Source organism: Aegilops tauschii, chromosome 2 (assembly GCF_002575655.3).
Source record: "Aegilops tauschii subsp. strangulata cultivar AL8/78 chromosome 2, Aet v6.0, whole genome shotgun sequence".
NCBI classification, from domain to species: domain Eukaryota; kingdom Viridiplantae; phylum Streptophyta; class Magnoliopsida; order Poales; family Poaceae; genus Aegilops; species Aegilops tauschii.
This window is the reverse complement of record NC_053036.3, coordinates 40,760,694-40,778,367: the sequence shown is the minus strand read 5'-3', so window position 1 is coordinate 40,778,367 and position 17,674 is coordinate 40,760,694. Positions and strand designations below refer to the sequence as shown.

The 17,674-nt window shown below is 44.2% G+C and overlaps 2 protein-coding genes across 2 annotated transcripts; both read left to right on the top strand.

The window, feature by feature from the left end:
* The first annotated feature begins 2,654 nt into the window (after window positions 1-2,654).
* On the top strand, window positions 2,655-4,503 carry LOC109746310 (uncharacterized). The gene is made up of 3 exons (XM_073506821.1): window positions 2,655-3,159; window positions 3,269-3,757; window positions 4,469-4,503. The coding sequence occupies exons 1-3, from the start codon at window positions 2,655-2,657 to the stop codon at window positions 4,501-4,503; spliced, it is 1,029 nt and encodes a 342-aa protein (XP_073362922.1).
* Window positions 4,504-11,935: 7,432 nt separating this feature from the next.
* LOC109746306 (MLO-like protein 1) lies at window positions 11,936-15,333 on the top strand. The gene is made up of 13 exons (XM_020305428.4): window positions 11,936-12,161; window positions 12,257-12,535; window positions 12,703-12,819; window positions 12,929-12,980; window positions 13,090-13,181; window positions 13,278-13,352; window positions 13,477-13,565; window positions 13,688-13,737; window positions 13,890-13,930; window positions 14,121-14,330; window positions 14,492-14,559; window positions 14,637-14,697; window positions 14,907-15,333. The coding sequence occupies exons 1-13, from the start codon at window positions 12,036-12,038 to the stop codon at window positions 15,108-15,110; spliced, it is 1,464 nt and encodes a 487-aa protein (XP_020161017.1). The 5' UTR covers window positions 11,936-12,035; the 3' UTR covers window positions 15,111-15,333.
* The last annotated feature ends 2,341 nt before the right edge of the window (window positions 15,334-17,674 follow it).

Here is a 17,674-nt window from a genome sequence, read left to right as displayed (position 1 = left end):
AATCCAAGTCGACGTGGCCATGGTCAATTTGCCACGCGGCTTCGTCAGCACCATTTAGGACCCGCAGTGGACAACTTAACTAGTTTTTAGGACTTAGCTTTGCATTTTAGAACTTTTAGGACCTAGGTGACACACCTCGAATACTTTTAGGATCAACAGTGCATTTTACTCTTTCAAGGCGGATGCACGTGTTTGTATTATAACATATTTAACTTAATTAATAACATAAAAGAGAGGTCAATCCTAAATAGAAGTTTAGCATCTTCTAACTTTTTAGTTTAACACTTGCTTAACACTGTAACATTGCCCAACAATGTACAAATCTACAACAAATATGTGAGGAGAGAAGCAAGTGCAAAAATAAGTACATCCTCCATTTGGTCCCCAAATCCTGTTACCCAAATAAATGGATTTCTTGAAATTCCTCAAGATATCTCAAGCAGTAGGTTTTGTCCCAGCCTTGTGAGAATACTTGAAACAGTGACGCAGTAGTAAATACCGAAGTGAATATTTCTAGCAGATACTTATGAGTTTAAGACACTTACATCAAAATTAATCTGCCCTCAAATAGAAAATGTGAGGTTCAAGTGGCCAGACTTCACAAAGCACTGTCACCATTTTAGGTTGAACATTATGTACCTAAAAAAATGAGCCGGATCAGTTCCATGCTTTTTCAATGTTCTGATTCGAAACAAAAGAAACAAGTTACTTGGTTTCAAAAAAGAACTATGATTTGTACCTTATCATACTTCTAAAAATCATCATGGTCTTCCTGACTACAGTTCCTCCCAATTGATCATTCCACTCCTAAACTCTATGAACGTACCCCTAAGCAAATGTTTACTTGGTCAATAAAGAGCTAGTACCGGTATGGTGAGAACTCTCGGACATGATTCTGAGCTGACATTTTAACCGAGATATCCAAGTCCATGATGTAATGGGGAGTGAAGTTAATAAATTCCAGCAAAAGAGCACATATTATGAACATTTATTGTATATATACTTTTTTTACCAGCCAACTGTGGAGTAAAACACCCACCTGAAGTTAAAACGGCTGGCGGCGACATGGGGTAAACCATTAGCCTAATGAAGCCGGTGGTAGGACTATAAAGACTTAGGCAAAGAGAAGCACCCCCCCCCCCCCCCCCAGAGCCGCAAGCAACCAACCACCTCTCCATGGCGCTCGAGCATCGTCTTCTACCTCTGCTATTGCTGGCTCTCCTCATGGCACCGACTGCCAGTGAGCGGGGCCGGCACTAGTATTATGGATGCCCTAGTGCGATTGTGGCAGAATGAACATTAACACAGTAATTTATATACTTTCAACAATATATATCATATAGATCAAGAAAATAAAAATAAAAGACATTAACATAAAAACATAATTGGCAAATAGAGTCTCAATACACCACCTATATGTGATAATATGATGCAAATAATGATTATAATATACTCAACTATAAATAACTATTAAATAAACACAACATGGTGAAGTGCGCCGATGAGGGGTGGCATACGCCCCCTGTCCATATTAAAGTTTTGTTCTGCATTTTTTTGTAATTTATTTAATTAAGTATGTAGATATATTAGGCCCTTATTTAAGTACTAGCTCAGCCACTGCCGCAATGGCGGCGACGACGATGATGTTGGCGGTGCTGGTGATGGCAAGATGCCCCTGGAGCCAATGGGGCTTCTCAAGCCAGCGGTGTTGCTGATGGTGCGGACGGCGCTGTTGCAGCCGATAGGTCTGAATCTGCCCGTCGGGTTGGCATATCTACTATATCACTAAGCTCCCTAGTTATAAAGGCCTCTCAGCCAATTGAGTTTGTCAATTCTGGATCCAGCCTCCCAATTTTGACTCGGTCGTGCGTCTAGCGGGTCCCTTTGATCAGTGGAGGTGGCTGATCCCTTTCCTATCGTGGTACAACTCTCTCGATCCCTACCATCTATACATGCTCCGAGGCGAAAAAAGGGTGAAGAGAGGAGGCGTCTTCTGTCGGCGGATCTGCCATTCCCCTTCCCCTCCGGCGTGCTCGCATCAATTCCACCAAGGCAAGTATTAATCACTCGGGGTGTGCTTCATGCTTCAATGCCCGTTTAATTTGGAGCACATCTTCTTTATTGTATGATTTATGTGAAGGTACATTTTACAACACGAATCGTTTATTTGTCGTCAAATTTTGAAGTGAAATTCACTTTTAACAATACTCACATCAGATTTACTAGTACAAATAATTTGCCTGTGTGGAAGTCTCCCACCTTCAGATAATTAGGCAAGTGGCAGTTTTGCAATGACACTCTGCAAAGTGGAAAATATTCAAATTTCTCGTTTTTTAGGGGATATTCAGATTCCTCGTTTGTTTTTGAGGGGTTTCATATTTGTCGTAATCCGTTGGAGGGAGTTTTTTTTTTTTTTGAGAATTATCCGTTGGAGGGAGTGAAGCACACAGCAGCCCAGCCCAGCGAATTCCCAAAGTGGGCCGTCGTATCCAAGCAGTCCGTCCTGCACTATTCTATCTAGAGCCCAAGACACCAACTCGCTGGGCCCAACATCACATCGCTTTTTTCCTGTGCACGCAAGGAAGAAGCGGTTCCAGAAAAAGAAAAAGAAAACTCCCCACGAACGAGAGCTGGAGCCAGGCGCCAATGACCCGATGCCGCCGGCGCCTCTGGCCCCGCTCGAAGACGACGATCTCCTCCGTGAGATCCTGCTCCGCCTCCCGCCGCAGCCCTCTTCCCTTCCCCGCGCCTCCGCCGTCTGCAAGCGGTGGCGATGTGTCGCCGTCGACCCCAAATTCACCGCCCGCTTCCGCGCCCACCACGGGAAGCCGCCCCTCCTCGGCGTCTTCCAGCACCGCGATGACGGCATCGTGTTCGCCCCCGTCCTGGCCCCTCCCGACCGCGTCCCTCCCGAGCGCTTCGACCTGCGAATCCCCGACGACAACCCCTACCTGGGGCCACAGTTGCTCGGCTGCCGCCACGGCCGCGTCCTCGTATTCGACCGGCCGCGTGCGGAGGTCCTTGTGTGCGATCCCATCGCGGGCGAGGAGCGCCGCGTGGCCGTTCCGCCGGAGTTCAGAACGGCCGGCGTCAACGGGGCGGTACTCTGCGCTGACCGCGGCCAGGGTGCACGGCGGCTGCCACTCCAGCCCCTTCAAGGTGATCTTGGTGTTCATGCGCATCCACGAATATCAAGCCCTTGCGCGTGTCTACTCCTCGGAGACCAACACATGGGGCCATCCCATCACAATAGGGGATCCATATCCAGGTTCGACTTGTGGTGGTTCTCAGAGCATCCTTGTTGGTAATGTTCTTTACTGGCTGTTAAGTCATGCGGAAGGCGGCATACTTCAGTTTGATTTGGATAGACAAAGCCTAGATGTGATTGAGGCCCCTCCCAGGATGGATGTTCCCCGCAGCTGGCAGATAGTCCGGGCCGAGGATGGTACTCTTGGTCTCGCCATATTGTCTCACCGTTACCATAACATTCAAATGTGGCAGAGGAAAGTTAATTGCAATGGTGTTGGCACATGGGTGCTGTTGAAGACCACTGAAATGCATGACATTCATGGGCTCCCTCCTCCAGCAAGGAGGGGGATGGAATTGATACGGGGATATGCCGAGGATGCTGATGAAATATTTTTATATCTGGACGGCATTGTCTATATGGTTCAACTTAAGTCGATGCGATCAAGAAAACTCTGGGAAACCCATCACATTACCCTTTGTCATTCTTTCAACAGTTTCTACACGCCAGGTGATTGTTCATCCTTAGTCCTTGCATTATAGGAGTAGCTTAATATGATTATGTCTTGTACATGGTTGCTCGAATACCTTCGTTACAATTCTTAAGTGTTCACTGACTTAAAACTAAGTTAATGATTGCCTCTTTCCTAGCTGTACTGTTAGGTGTATCACTCTTCACTGTTCGTTCGTTAGATATACAAGCTTATAGCCTTTTTGTGTCATCATTCGATGTAGTTGTCTTCATCCTTGGGAGATAACAAATCAAATATCAAGTGGGTTTTAGTGTAGAAGCAAATGTCAAATGATTAACACCTTTTCCCCTGAAGTTGTTTTCTCTAACCAGGCTTCATTTATTTAAATCTGAATACCCAAGATCACTTCTGTTGGTAGTGTTTATGCGTTTTGGCATGTTTTATTTTGTCTTCTTACATGATGAGGAATGAGTTTACATAATATAAATTCTAGACCATGTCTTATTTTCTTCTTTTAAAGCTAACTTCTTAATTATAAGGTAGCTATGTATACTGCTTTCAAGAATGTTCCTTTCAAAACGCAACTTGTGTGGTTTTGTTTACTGTTGCCAGCATCAATAGTGAGCTATAAAACATAACTACAAGTGAGTTCTTCTCGATTCATCTATTCAACAGATTCAGTGTTGCCTTCTCATATCCATTTGTCTTTTCCTTGGAACTTTTATTAATTGCATGTTTTATGTTTCTAGGCATTGGAATTGCTGGTGCACGATACAATGGGTGACTATCTGGTTTGATGTGGTAATGTGCTTAAATGGCTCAGCAGGTTAGAACATATCTGAATATAATTTGGGAGGTTTGGACTATATAGCTTTTTATATGAAAAATATCTAGATGCCAATGTGGATAGCATGCACCAAGCCACCAATGCACTATTGTCCATTCAGCTGTTATTATCCAGTGTTGAAATAACACATATGCCAACGATGATGGTGATGACAAGGCAAAATTCCTCTCCTGTTGTGTGTTGTGCATAAATGACAACCAGATGATCCATATATTGAATATCATGGTGGTGTTGATATTACCAGTTTGTGCCTATCTAACCATGCCTAAAGCTCTCATTGATATAGCTATGTTCTGAATAGATAAGCTGGAAGGGTTGTGTTAGTAGTCCATTTTGTTATTAGAGATAGTCAGTTACAACATTGACTCCCCCACCCCAACAGATTAGAGTATCAGAACGCTCCAAAGATTTATTTTGTGTTGCTGGTATTTCTCTGAGATATAATCAGGAATATGATATCTATTACATAGCTCTTCCTTATGTTGCCGAAGTGATCATGAGTTTATACACTCATTTTGTTTATACACTATGTTCGATTAGGTTCAGCATTTATCTGTATCATGTTACTGTATTATGTTACTAAAAAAAATTCTCTCTTAAGTGAATGAAGGGCTGCTGCAGCTCATTGAGTTTGTCACATCATATCAATGTGGTCAGCAGTGTTTACATGTTGCCTGAAAAAAGCCTTAGTTAGTGTTTTCCTTAGTCTAACCTTAACCCAGTTGCATGTATTCATGTTTTGCCAGTTGTTTGCATGTTCACGTGTTTGCGTACCGAATCAACTACGTAAGATACCTAGCTAGTTGTGTGCTGACTATACTTTCCGAGTTCTCTTCTGTGACGTGTTTCTATTTTCATTTCCGACTGTAAGTTCTGTTGTGTGTGAAGTATTTCTATTTGAGTTTCTAACTTGTAAGTTTGCTGCGTGAAGCATTCTGCCAACACTCACACTGCTGCCATGTTCTTTGTCCCAGTGTTTCCCTGTAATGGCTTACTAACCATTTGCGGGTAAAAAAAACATGAACATGTACTTCTGATCCTTGAGCTGGAAAATGCCATTTGGAGAAGAAGCTGCACGTTGGGTACAAATTACTACAGTTTCAGACTGGTGAACATGTACTTCTGATCCTTTGCTTTTTTTTCTTCACGGCTACGATATGGGGCTCAAGGGGAATGCCATACTGTCTTCATTTTCGTCGGAGTGAACCTGTCGATGGCACGGCATCACCCCTTGTGTCGTCAGAGTGAACACGCAAGAAAAAGTTTCTTAGGTACTTGCAATGCATCAAGGATCACATGCTCACATAAAAGTGACCAGGCCATCTTGAGGTGATTGGATACAGATTCGGATTATTCCAGATGTGTCGACCCAAGGAAGTCTACATTCGACTATTTGTTTTTGCTGGCTGGAGGAGCAATTTCATGGGAGAGTGGAAAACAACCTGTCATTTCTACATCCACGATGGAGGCTAAATTTGTGGCATCATTTGAGACCACTATTCAATCATTGTGGCTGCGGAATTTTGTGTCATGCCTTCAAATTATTGGTAATACTGAAAGGCCATTGAGGATTTATTGTGATATTTCCGATGTGGTCTTCTTTTCAAAGAATGACAAGTACTCGAAAGGAGTGGATTTGAAGTACGTAGCGGTGAAAGAAAATGTACAAAATCAAAAGGTACCAGTCGAGCGTATTGATACAAATTTGACGCTAAATAAAGGACTACCACCCAAGACATTTTGTGGCCACATCGAGAGAATGGGTACTATATAAATCTTTATAAGCATAGTGGGTGTATATATGCATCACCGAGTGTTGCTCATCTTTTATGTACTTACAAATTCAATAAATTGTTGTTTTGCTTGTTATCCACATTATCACATATACGATTATTTTTTTGGTGAGATAACAATGTGTTATTTTCCATAAAAGTTCTGTCTTGTGTCAGATGTGACACATGGAAGGAACCTTGTTATTGTATGAATTGTGACCGCCATGATTCTGTTGGCTCAATTCAGATGACGATACTTGACAAATTTTTGATGAGAAGTGTGCTCCTAAAATTTTATGTCAAGTCTTCACAAGGGCCAAGTGGGAGATTGTTAAATTATTTTAACATAATATGGCCCATGTAAATTACAGAAACATTTCTTAATTTTAAGGGTCTTAGTGTGATGGTTGCTAGACTAATGGATTAAGAATAGTGGGTTTGAATTCCCTCTCCTCTCCCTTGTATAGACATTTGTGTGTTATAAACTTATAATTAAAGTAATGCATTTATTAGATGTATGTATGGAGTTACCACATGACAACGCACGTACTGTACCATCCATAAGCTAGTGAATGGATCTTAATTGGCATGAAGAAGCACATTGGACGTTTCATGCATAGATGGCATCCACTTAGTGCAGCTTAATTACCTTGAGTGAGCGCTGCCGTTTAAGAATTTGAAGTCTCATTCGACAACGCTTAGTGCATGCTTATGCATGTATAATAAAACAGATAAAGCATGCTACACCCGATGGTATGGAAAAGTGACAGAAATAAGAACTCCCATGAGAGTTTCCCGTGTTCTCTAGTCATCAAGAGATCGCTAAAGGTAAAGAAGGAAGAGAGGCGAGAAAACTCGCTATGGCGGGTGTCAACATGCCTCAAGGTACGGGTTTGCAATGCTGCACATGCAACGGGTTTTCTCTTGGTTGAATCAATTTTGTGCTAATCGATCTCGTTGCTTCCGCGATTTTGTTAACATGCCTTGTCAATCACTGCACATTTCCGTAAACATGTTTTGATTATGGGACAAACATGTGAGATGTGTGAGTGCGTGATCTATATGCATCTCCGATCGAAGGATGCACGTCGTCGTACGCTAGCATCTGAGTACGTGACTCGGTGTCACAATTAATCACCGTCCTGCCTCAGATTTGCACTACGATCATCACCATCACGTCATGTCTGACCCAGCGGAGGGATGGATTTGCCATATCCTCATGCGCTTTCGGTTGGTTGGCTGGTTGACATCTTCCTCGAAGCCATATCCTCGTGTCCAAATAAGCGTTAGATAATTCGATTGACTTGACTAACTCGCTGCCCTCTAGTCGTCTTTTTACGGCTAATATACACACTAACAATAATATAATTGTCAGTTAACGATCTGCGGAATGTGCACTCAAGGCACTTGCAATCATTTGTGTAGCTGCCTTCGAGTTTCGAAATGGTCTTATTCGTTGCTGTCAGCCAATCATATACATCATGTGCAACTAGGACAAACGGGCGATTAATAATCATATGTAGCTGCATGCACCAGATGCACCCTCACCAGTTATCTCATTGCATTCGACGACCAACTACTCTTCTTCCTCATAATTAGTTCTAAGACACCCTCACCCATATAGAAATCTAGCTAGGTGCATGCATGGTACGACCAATTCATCTCAATTTTTCAAAGCACACGGTTTGGTTAGATAAACACTTCCTTAGTTGAAGCTACGACCAAGTTAGTCAGGCCAGTCTAGTTATTTTACGATTGAAAATAGAGGCAATATTTCACTCCCAAGATCTATCGATTACGGAGTACCATCCATAGTACATTAATGATGCAAATATTAGGAAGAGCAGGTGAATCATGTTATGAAACATTATGGACATTGCACTAGTAGTTCTCTCTAAGAACTCACCGAGGGTTTATTGGTGTCATCGAACAGTCACATTGCCGGTTTGTTGCAAGTTGCACCCATGTTCATCACAGTGAAGAAACTTTATTGCCTCCCCGCTTGTAGAGGTTAGCTTGCCGCGCTACCCTAAATCTTATTCCCTCCAAGGGTGAAGTAGGAGTAGCTACTTGATTCGGTGTGTCAGTGTGTGGAACAAGGATGCTTACTGGTCTTTGTGTTCACACATTAGCAGCCTACTATTGGTCAAGTCTGTTAAGCTGATAGAAAACAAAAGCTGACTTGGACAACATTAATTGCTCTCGTCAAGAGATTACAAGTCTTTGCAGCTATTTAGGCAAAGTCTCTGTCACGTCATGTGCCTACAGAAATACTCCTATATTGCATGGCTGGAGGTTCTCTTTGTATATAGAGCCTATTTGGTTCTAAATAAGTCACCAACTTATAAGTCGAAAAGTGAAAAAAGTGACTTATTTTGCTAAACAGACCCAACTTATAAGTCACACCAACTTATAAGTCATAAGTTGCTCCACCCCAACTTAAAACTTATAAGTCACCCCCTTTTGCGTGGGTCCCACCACCTTTACATAAAAAAACAAGGTGGGAAGGTGTGGTCAGATGACTTATAAGTCAGGTGACAACCAAACAGGCGTGACTTATAAGTCACTGGTTTTAAGTCACCTGACTTATAAGTCAGGTGACTTATTGGAACCAAACAGGCCCATAGATGTCCACCTTCTTCCCTGTGCAACATGGAACTAAATCTTGCGTGAGAACTTTTGGAATTTTCTTCATAGGCCATATCCACACATCATAACACATTTTGTTGGTAATTGCACATCCGTTCTATAATTGCCGACGATCATAAGCGGACATACAAATACACAATCGGTTCATTAAAAAATCACAGCCGGTCGTTGAAAGATAGTCAAAGTTCACATAATACACATAATACGGCGGACAAGTTCAAACTACAACAAAAAACTTGAAATAAAGACGGATCTTCACCACTTCCTTGCCGGCCCTTTGCCCCTCCGGCCGCCGGCACGGCTGTAGGAGTCTGTGGCAGGAGGTGGGTCCTCGTACGAGACGTTGGACCCATCGGAGGAGGAGGGATCGGAGATGACGATGTAGTCTTGCAAGCGCCGGACGACTCGGTCTTGCTTGCGCTTGAGCTTGGCCACTCTCGCCGCCTCCCTCACTGCCTTCGCCGCCTCCCACTAGGATTGCTCAATGCCGAGTAGTCCTGGCCATGGGCAGCCCGGCCCGGCCCGAAAAAGCCCGACTCAGCCCGGCCCGACGCTGCTCCCGGGCCGGGCTCAGGCCTAGATTTTGAGCCTGATGGCCTGACCGGGCCGGGCCTGGGCCCGTCGTTTTTGCAGTTTTCTGAAGGGGCCCGGCCCGAGGCCCGAGGCCCGGTGGGCTTTTACGTGTTCGGGCCGGGCTTGGGCCCAAAAACTAGGCCCGATGGCCGGGCTGAGCTCGGGCCCAGGTTTTTTGGCTCGGGCTTGGCTAGGCCCGGCCCGGCCCGAGGTTTGGCCAGGTATAATGCCGAGCCAGAGCTGCTTGACGTTGAGCCTCCGGAGCCGTCGGGCCTTCGTCTCCGCCTCAGTCAGTGCCTGGCGGCACGCCCACTCAAAGAGACGGTCCTCCTTGTCGGGCACCCGGCGGCGACGGGCGGACTGCACAGACCCGTAGGACCCGCCCGCCATCTCCCTTGCCCTATGCCTCTCGCGACGGGCAGCTCGTGCCTCCGACTCCGGAGTCCGCATCCGCGGCGTCGGCTAAGCGGTCACTAGAACCCAGCGCTGCCCGTACGGAGCAGTGGCCGGAGGTGGAGGAGGCCGTCAGGCGGGAGGAACAGATCGGGCGGGCTCCGCAGATCCGCGCGCGGGGCGGGAAGGGCTGGCGCCAGCATCGGCGCTGTCGCGACGGGCGACAGGGGGCGTCGCACCGTACCCGGTGCTGCCGCCCGTATCGACCCACGAGCGCTCGAGCGTGATACAGAGCGTCGGCTCCTCCTCATCTCTGGAGCTGCCATCGGAGTGGCTGTCGATGCTGGACATGCTCGCCGGCGCTAGGGATTTGACGGATTGGGGAAATGGGAGCGTCGGGGAGGGGAGCGGAGTGGAGCAGAGTGAGCTAGGGTTTCTGCCGGATGGGAGTTTTTGTGGGGTCGAGGTGGGCTAGCAGTTGGCCGGGCTGACGTGGCGGACGCGCCGGGGCAGGCCCGGGCCGCCTCATATCCGTCCTACATTTGGGACGGATATGAGGGGTGCCTGTCAGCCCGGGCGTTTGAGGCCCGTTTGAGAGCTCTGACTGGGTTGGTATTTTGTGACCGGTTAGTGACCGGACGGCCTGCCCGGGCATATGAGATGGATATAGGGTGCCTGGCTGTAGATGTTCTAATAAATTAAACATTTCCCCTGAAGCAAATATAGATATTTAATGAAAATTATTTTGCACTTTGTGTAATCTTGAACAAATTAGTAGTATATTCGTGCAAATAATGACCACAATGTTATACGCTTACATATGTGTTCATACATCTAAAATATATCTTGGTGGGGCTTTGTTGTCTAAATCACAGCCGAGTCATAGACCGCACTAGCTAGGTCAGGACCTGCACCTGGCCCACAGGACTGGACTGGACGCATGTGCATTTGAAAACCAAAGGCAGGCTTCAGACTTCCACCCGACGTTGACCGCCGCTTCCTGCGGCGACTTTGATTTCGTAGACGCCGCGTCGCAGATTGAAATGTTTCTTCTTTTGTGAAATGCAATTTTTAACCCAGAGTGAAATGCAAATTTCCCCCCAGAAAATCTAGATATTCCAGTGGTGCCTTTACTTTCAGACAAGCTAAAATAATACCACTACCCTACCCGGTCAACAAAAGAAGAAGATAATCAACACCATTTTTTAGTGCTGAAACTTCGAAGACCTCCGACCTACTCCCTCCGTCCCATAATGTAAGATGTTTTTTGACACTAGTGTAGTGTCAAAAAACGTCTTACATTATGGGACGGAGGGAGTACTTGTGTGACGAAAGTGAGAGGGAGCACTTGAGCTAGGTCTTGAGTTTCTTTAAAACTATTTTTAAGAAAGAAAAACTAGAATTACGACTGCAAATTTGAAAATTTCGGATATATGACCTCTTCCTTGTTTAGTGGCAACGGAAAGGCTCATTGTGGACAGCAAAGTTACCAAAAGCCACACTACAAAAACTGAATTTCGGCAACAAATTAACCAACAACAAAGACTATCAAATTTGTTTAGACAGTTGGGAACATCATACGAAACCGGCCTGTTGGCATGTATCCCCTTTTCCGTTTTGTACCGCTAAACCTTGTTGCACTTTGGCGGCAGTGTTGGATTTGTAAGGGCCTCAGTTTAAGGCCGGGCAAGCGCATCCTTTCTAAAAAAACATCATACAAAACAACCCAGACTAGACTAGTTTTTAACGAGTTTCCAGTTCGTTAGTAGTAGTGTGGTAGACCGAAAATTGTAATTTGATGAAGAAACAAAAAAGAAGAGCACTCTATATATACAATTGTAATTGGTCACATGGGACATGTCAGTGGAATAATAGTAGTAGTATTTGGAAGGTAACAGGTTGTTTCTTGTTTTCTGGTGTGCAGCTCGGAATATGATTATTCTGATCGTGCCAAGTCAAATATGACCATGTAAGTAAATCTGCCTCTATCTATAAATTGATCAAGAACAGGTCTTGCTTGCCACTCCATTCTTACGACAAGGTGTCGGTGTGACCTTGATTCTTGACCAAGTTCTGGACGCCATGGCCGGTGGAGGAGGGAAAGCCAAGCCGCTGGAGTTCACGCCGACATGGATAGTGGCGTCGGTCTGCTCCGTCATAGTCATCATCTCTTTGCTCTTCGAGCGCTTGCTCCACCGCCTAGGCAAGGTACGTGCGTGCGTGCGTCCACCATGAGCGAGACCAGGAAGTTGTCCAATCGACCATCAGCTGAACAGCTTCTGGGCACGCGCGTTTCCATGCAGAGGCTGATGAGGAGCCGCAAGAAGCCGCTGTACGAGGCCCTCCTCAAGGTGAAGGAGGAGCTGATGCTGCTGGGGTTCATCTCGCTGCTGCTCACCGTGTTCCAGGGCCCCATGGGGAAGCTGTGCGTCAGCCCGGGCACCATGCACCACCTGCTGCCCTGCAAGCCGCCACCGCACAAGACGGACCACCTCGGCGGCGCCGTGTTCACCGGCGTGCTGGGTGGCGCGAGGCGGCTCCTCGCCGGAGGAGCCTCCTCCGACCAATACTGTCTGAAGAAGGTACACTTGAATTGGCATCGGACGTGATTGATTTTTTTCTGTGATATATACTCTACTTTTCCAAAAATCTGGTCGATCCAAAATTTTGGTATATTGCTATTTTCTTCTTCTTTGATTTGACCCGTTCCACCTTATACTTATCTAGTGATTCATTTGACGCCATGCAGGGCAAAGTTCCATTGCTTTCATCTGAAGCTATTCATCAGTTACACATATTTATCTTCGTGTTGGCCGTCACTCATTTCCTTCTCAGTGCTATTACAGTTCTTCTAGGAATTGCACAGGTAAGTACTAACTAAAAATCCAACTAGCTAGATGTTTGTTGTTAATTGTTGTCCAGACGAGTAATTAGTCTATTGTGAGTTTTCTAATTACCATGTTAATTGTTGCCAGACGAGGAATTGGCGACATTGGGAGGCCAAGATCCAAGAAGATGATGGTGGTGGTATGATGCAAATACTTTCCTAGTTTAGATAACGATGACTTCACAAGTTTTATTCAATATAAAGTTGTGTTATTTTTCCTGCTTACGAATCTTGGTTCCTAACTTGCAGCACCTCAAATGATCAAGCATGTTAGAGAATTCAAATTTATTCAAGACCACTTTAAAGGTCATAGAAAACGGTCGAGGATATTTGGTTGGATGGTATGTTTTTTTTCTTGTGCCTTAAGGATCAAAGCATATTGCATTTCTTCTTTACCTTGGGATTGGGGTATAAGACAACTCATCATCTCTCTTTAGCGCTCCTTCTTCAAACAATTCTATGGATCGGTTACCGAGGAGGACTATACAACAATGAGACTTGGTTTCATCATGGTAATAGACTTACATTTTCATCGATATATAGAAGTCACTTGTGTATTTTTTTTAGGAATGTATGTTTTCCCGTATACACTGTTAGTGGAAGAAACTTATATATAAGCTTCATTCCTTTTCACAGAAACATTGTAAGGGGACACCAAAATTCAACTTTTATATTTACATGATCAGAGCTTTGGAGTTTGATTTTAAGAAGGTTGTTGGTATCAGGTAAATGCTCAATGCTATTATTACAAAATATGCGACCTACTCTTTCTAAATCATTTGCAGTGTCCATATCAATTACCAATAGAGAAAAGTAGCAAATTAATGTCCATGTTATGCTTATGTAGTTGGTACCTTTGGGCCATGCTGATGATATTCCTACTATTGAATGTTCAAGGTATGTATCACTAGAGGTCATAAGTTTTGATCCACTTACATAACTCTTATTTGGTTAAATTGTCACTTTTTATAAAACTTTATTTTGGTTGTGCTCGCTAGACAATATTTTTATGCGAAAAATAACTCCACTATTGTTTATCGTCATTGTAGGGTGGTATGTCTACATTTGGATAACCTTGGTTCCATTCATTGTAAGTAAACATGATTTACTATCTATAGAAAAATACATAAAAGGAACTTCCACTGCATGTATGCTTGTTTTAAGGACTAAATAATAATTATATGCCTTCATATAACTTCCACAACGATCTTTCAAACTACGGATGATCGAAAAAAAAGGAGCAGGGTCATGACATTAACTTATGTATTTGTGTTTGGCAGATGCTACTTGTGGTAGGAAGTAAGATGGAGCACATAATTACGGAATTGGCTTATGAGGTTGCCCAGAAGCATACGGCTATTCGAGGAGATTTAGTAGTTGCCCCTTCAGATGACTTCTTCTGGTTCCATAGGCCTAAATTAGTCCTTCTGTTGATCCACATCGTCCTGTTTCAAAATGCATTTGAAATTGCATTTTTCTTCTGGCTCTTGGTAAGAACAATAAGTGATCTAGTTGTACTCGACCAAATTTACTTGAACTATTAGAGAGTATCATAATACTCAAACAGATTATAAGTTTAGGATTTGCTAGTTCCAAATTGGAATCTAATGAACAAAAGTAGAACTAACTCTGGCATTTATCAACCTTGCAGGTGACATACGGATTTAAATCATGCATCATGGGTAAACCAGCATATGTTATTACTCGAATTGTCATAAGGTACATAGAAATCACAATAATAGCAATATTGTGTTGAGAAATCTTGAGAACATACTCATCACTTTTCCTTCTTTCAGCGTAATTTGCCAACTCCTTTGTGGTTACAGCACCCTACCACTATACGCTATCGTCTCTCATGTGAGTCCAATTCATAAACTTGATAAAATTGTAGTTTTGTTGGGATTTAATGCTTTTTTGTCTTGAAATTTACTTATAAGTAGCCACTCTTGAGCAATACAAAGCTTGTTTTCACAAATAGATACTGTTGTAAAGGTTTTTATTGACATGGTAAGAAAATATTTCTTATCGATCGTTTTATTCTGATTTTGTCTCATCGTTTTGTGTAGATGGGTACTTCTTTCAAGAAGACTATATTTGATGACAATGTGACTGAAGGCCTTGTAAACTGGGCTGAAAAGGCTCGGAGACGTACAAGAAGCCCAAACAAAATTACTACAGAACCAATTGACGAGGCAAATGGTGGTGCAGTTCAAATGACAAATACACTGGCCAACTCATCAGTGGAGCAAGGGACCGCTAGGCTGATATAATTGTGTACATTGATTACTTTACAAAGGGTCCTATAGTAACAATTTCGACAATTGTAAATATATATGTTTTAGAGGCCAAAAATATCTTTTGATAATGCTAGTTATTTATGTGTTCAAGACATTATTAATTCTTCCTAACAAACTGCTCACCTTCTCTACCCCTCCATCAGCAAACCTTCTCTACGTAACTTGTCCAAAATTTCAAATACACGCCCTATTAACTAATGTTGCATAGTAAAATGGAAGGATTTTTTCAGTTCATTGAATGAATGATGCACTTGAACAAACAATAGGTGTTACATAAATGATTCAATTGCGGCGAAGTAGTAGAAATAACTTATAGAAGTTTTGCCAAGCACAAAATCATAAATGTTAGAGTTATATTTATGATGCCTTTTGGCTTTCTATATTTTGGCCTTTGGTCTCCCACATGTACTTGTATATATGATGGTTTTAGCATCCTGATAATACTAAGTCGCATATTCATAACATGGTATCAGTGCTATGGTTAGATCTTCCTCCTGGCGACACAACTCGTCTTATGATCGATTTTTTTGGTCTGATTTTCCTCTTTCTCCTGCTGTGTTCATCTTATTTCTCCAGATCCGATCGAGTCCCAAATTGGTTTTGCTGTCCAGATCGTCAAATTCCGTTGCCGCTCTTTTTTTCCTGCCGAAACCACCGACTCGTTGTTCCTGACCGCCTGTAGCTGCTCTGCGACCGTTGCTCCCTCACGGTCGCCCGTCACCACCTCCAAGCCCGGTAGACGCCAACATCTCCAGGTTTCCTCCGGCCGCCGCCATCTGCCGCCTGCGACCTTCGCCGGCTGTGTTTCTTCAGCTTTTGTCATTCTCATCATCCAATTGGTCCTCCCCATTCTCAGTTGCTCGACTTCTACACCCTACCTCTTAATTAGCTTCATCCTCCAAGCCGGCCACCCCACTGAATCTCCATGTTTCTGACACGCCACATCATGTCAATCATGGTTACTTATGCATGTAACTATATCTTCATTAGTTAGGTTATAATAATTACAAGCATATGCATGTGTGTTTGCCCAAGACAAAGTTTATGAAGTCCAAGTTTTTTTTTACACTAATGAAGCTATCAATTTTTTTTTCTGTTTTATGAGTCTCATTTTTAATGCTCCCCATCATATGTTCAGATTTTGAGGTGTAATTTTCAACTCATAATTTGTTTTTATTTTAATTTTCTTTATCTTTATCTTTTTTATATAAACTTTACAGGCATATACTATATCTATACAAAATTAGAATGCTATCTTATAGACTGTCTCATCCTTCCTTATCTTTCTTCTCTCACACTCACAATTATCATTTGTTTTCACACATCCTCTTAGAGCATCTACAGCCAGGAGCCTCAAACGACCGGGCGGACGGCACGGTCAGTGAACGGTAAAAAAAAGCGACCCAGACATGACAATATGGACCGATGGAACTTGACGAAATGATTTAAAAAGGAGCCAAGCAGCCATCAAAGGGATACAGAGTGTGACTATGAATCTTCCCACAAGACGAATCTTCTATCCGTATAAGAAGAGAAGATTCATAGTACAGTCCATATCTTGGACAATGATAACCAAAGTTTATCGTTTTTGGACGACCCGACTATTTAAGCTGGTCGCATTGCTCCAGGCACTGGCGGAGCTTCAGCAAGGCTCAATGGGCCGTGGCCCGCCCAGGGTTGAAGCTACTTTTTTTTTTATAAAGCCTAGCACACAACGCTACCCTAACATGACATATACCGATCTGCAGAATAGGAACGCAGCAGCCTGAATGCCTGATATAAAAATAAAACAGAAAGGAACGCAGCAGCCTCGCTCTCGCACGCCTAGCACGGAAGCTACTCGTTCGGTCATTCCTCGAACAAAGCACTCAGCCGAGGAGTTTAGGTTCCGGCAGTGCACATCAGCCGCCGGCTTCCCACTCCCCTCCCATGTCGGGACGGCCCACCGGCCACCGGCACTCAGCTAGTCAGGCCACTGTAACAGACCCGATCTAGGGAGGGAGTAGGAGAGGATGATTGGCAGGGAAGGGGATCTGGGAGAAGGAGAAAGGAGGCCGATAAGAGAAGAACAGCTTCTCGATCTGTTTTGATGCTAGTTCATTCATATCCCGCACTCACACAGCCGTGAGGCTTAACTACAACGCGGCCGCAGCCCACCCACCCACACCTACTACCCTGCCATCTCGGGTCCACCTGTAAGCGCACTGCTTTCCTTCTCCTCCACGTTCTCCCTGGCTTGTGGCCCCATCTCGTCAGCGCCCTGTAGAGGCTGCGGGGTCGCCATGTCAGTCGTGACATTCACCCCTCCTTGAGTGCCGCCTTGACCCCAAGGCGGAGTGGCAGGGAACTGTTGTTGCAGACGAGCGGGATCTTCCCAGGTTGCCAACGATGCCGGCAGTCCTTCCCAATGGATCAACAGGCGAGTGTTCTCCTTGTTCGCCATTCTGACTTGCTTGGTGGCGAGAACAGCTATTGGCACATGCTCCGCCTGCAAGATCTCGTTAGTAGGGGGTAAGTCTGGGTTTGCTTGTACCTCA

What these genes read in the sequence shown, in the direction of transcription:
- LOC109746310 (XM_073506821.1), top strand. Translation starts at nt 2,655, where the DNA reads ATGCCGCCGGCGCCTCTGGCCCCGCTCGAAGACGACGATCTCCTCCGT. An exon ending in GCCACTCCAGCCCCTTCAAG is followed by an intron (nt 3,160 to 3,268) that starts GTGATCTTGGTG and finishes ATCCATATCCAG; the next exon opens with GTTCGACTTGTGGTGGTTCT. An exon ending in CAACAGTTTCTACACGCCAG is followed by an intron (nt 3,758 to 4,468) that starts GTGATTGTTCAT and finishes TTATGTTTCTAG; the next exon opens with GCATTGGAATTGCTGGTGCA.
- LOC109746306 (XM_020305428.4), top strand. Translation starts at nt 12,036, where the DNA reads ATGGCCGGTGGAGGAGGGAAAGCCAAGCCGCTGGAGTTCACGCCGACA. An exon ending in CGAGGATATTTGGTTGGATG is followed by an intron (nt 13,182 to 13,277) that starts GTATGTTTTTTT and finishes ATCTCTCTTTAG; the next exon opens with CGCTCCTTCTTCAAACAATT. An exon ending in CCTACTATTGAATGTTCAAG is followed by an intron (nt 13,738 to 13,889) that starts GTATGTATCACT and finishes TCGTCATTGTAG; the next exon opens with GGTGGTATGTCTACATTTGG.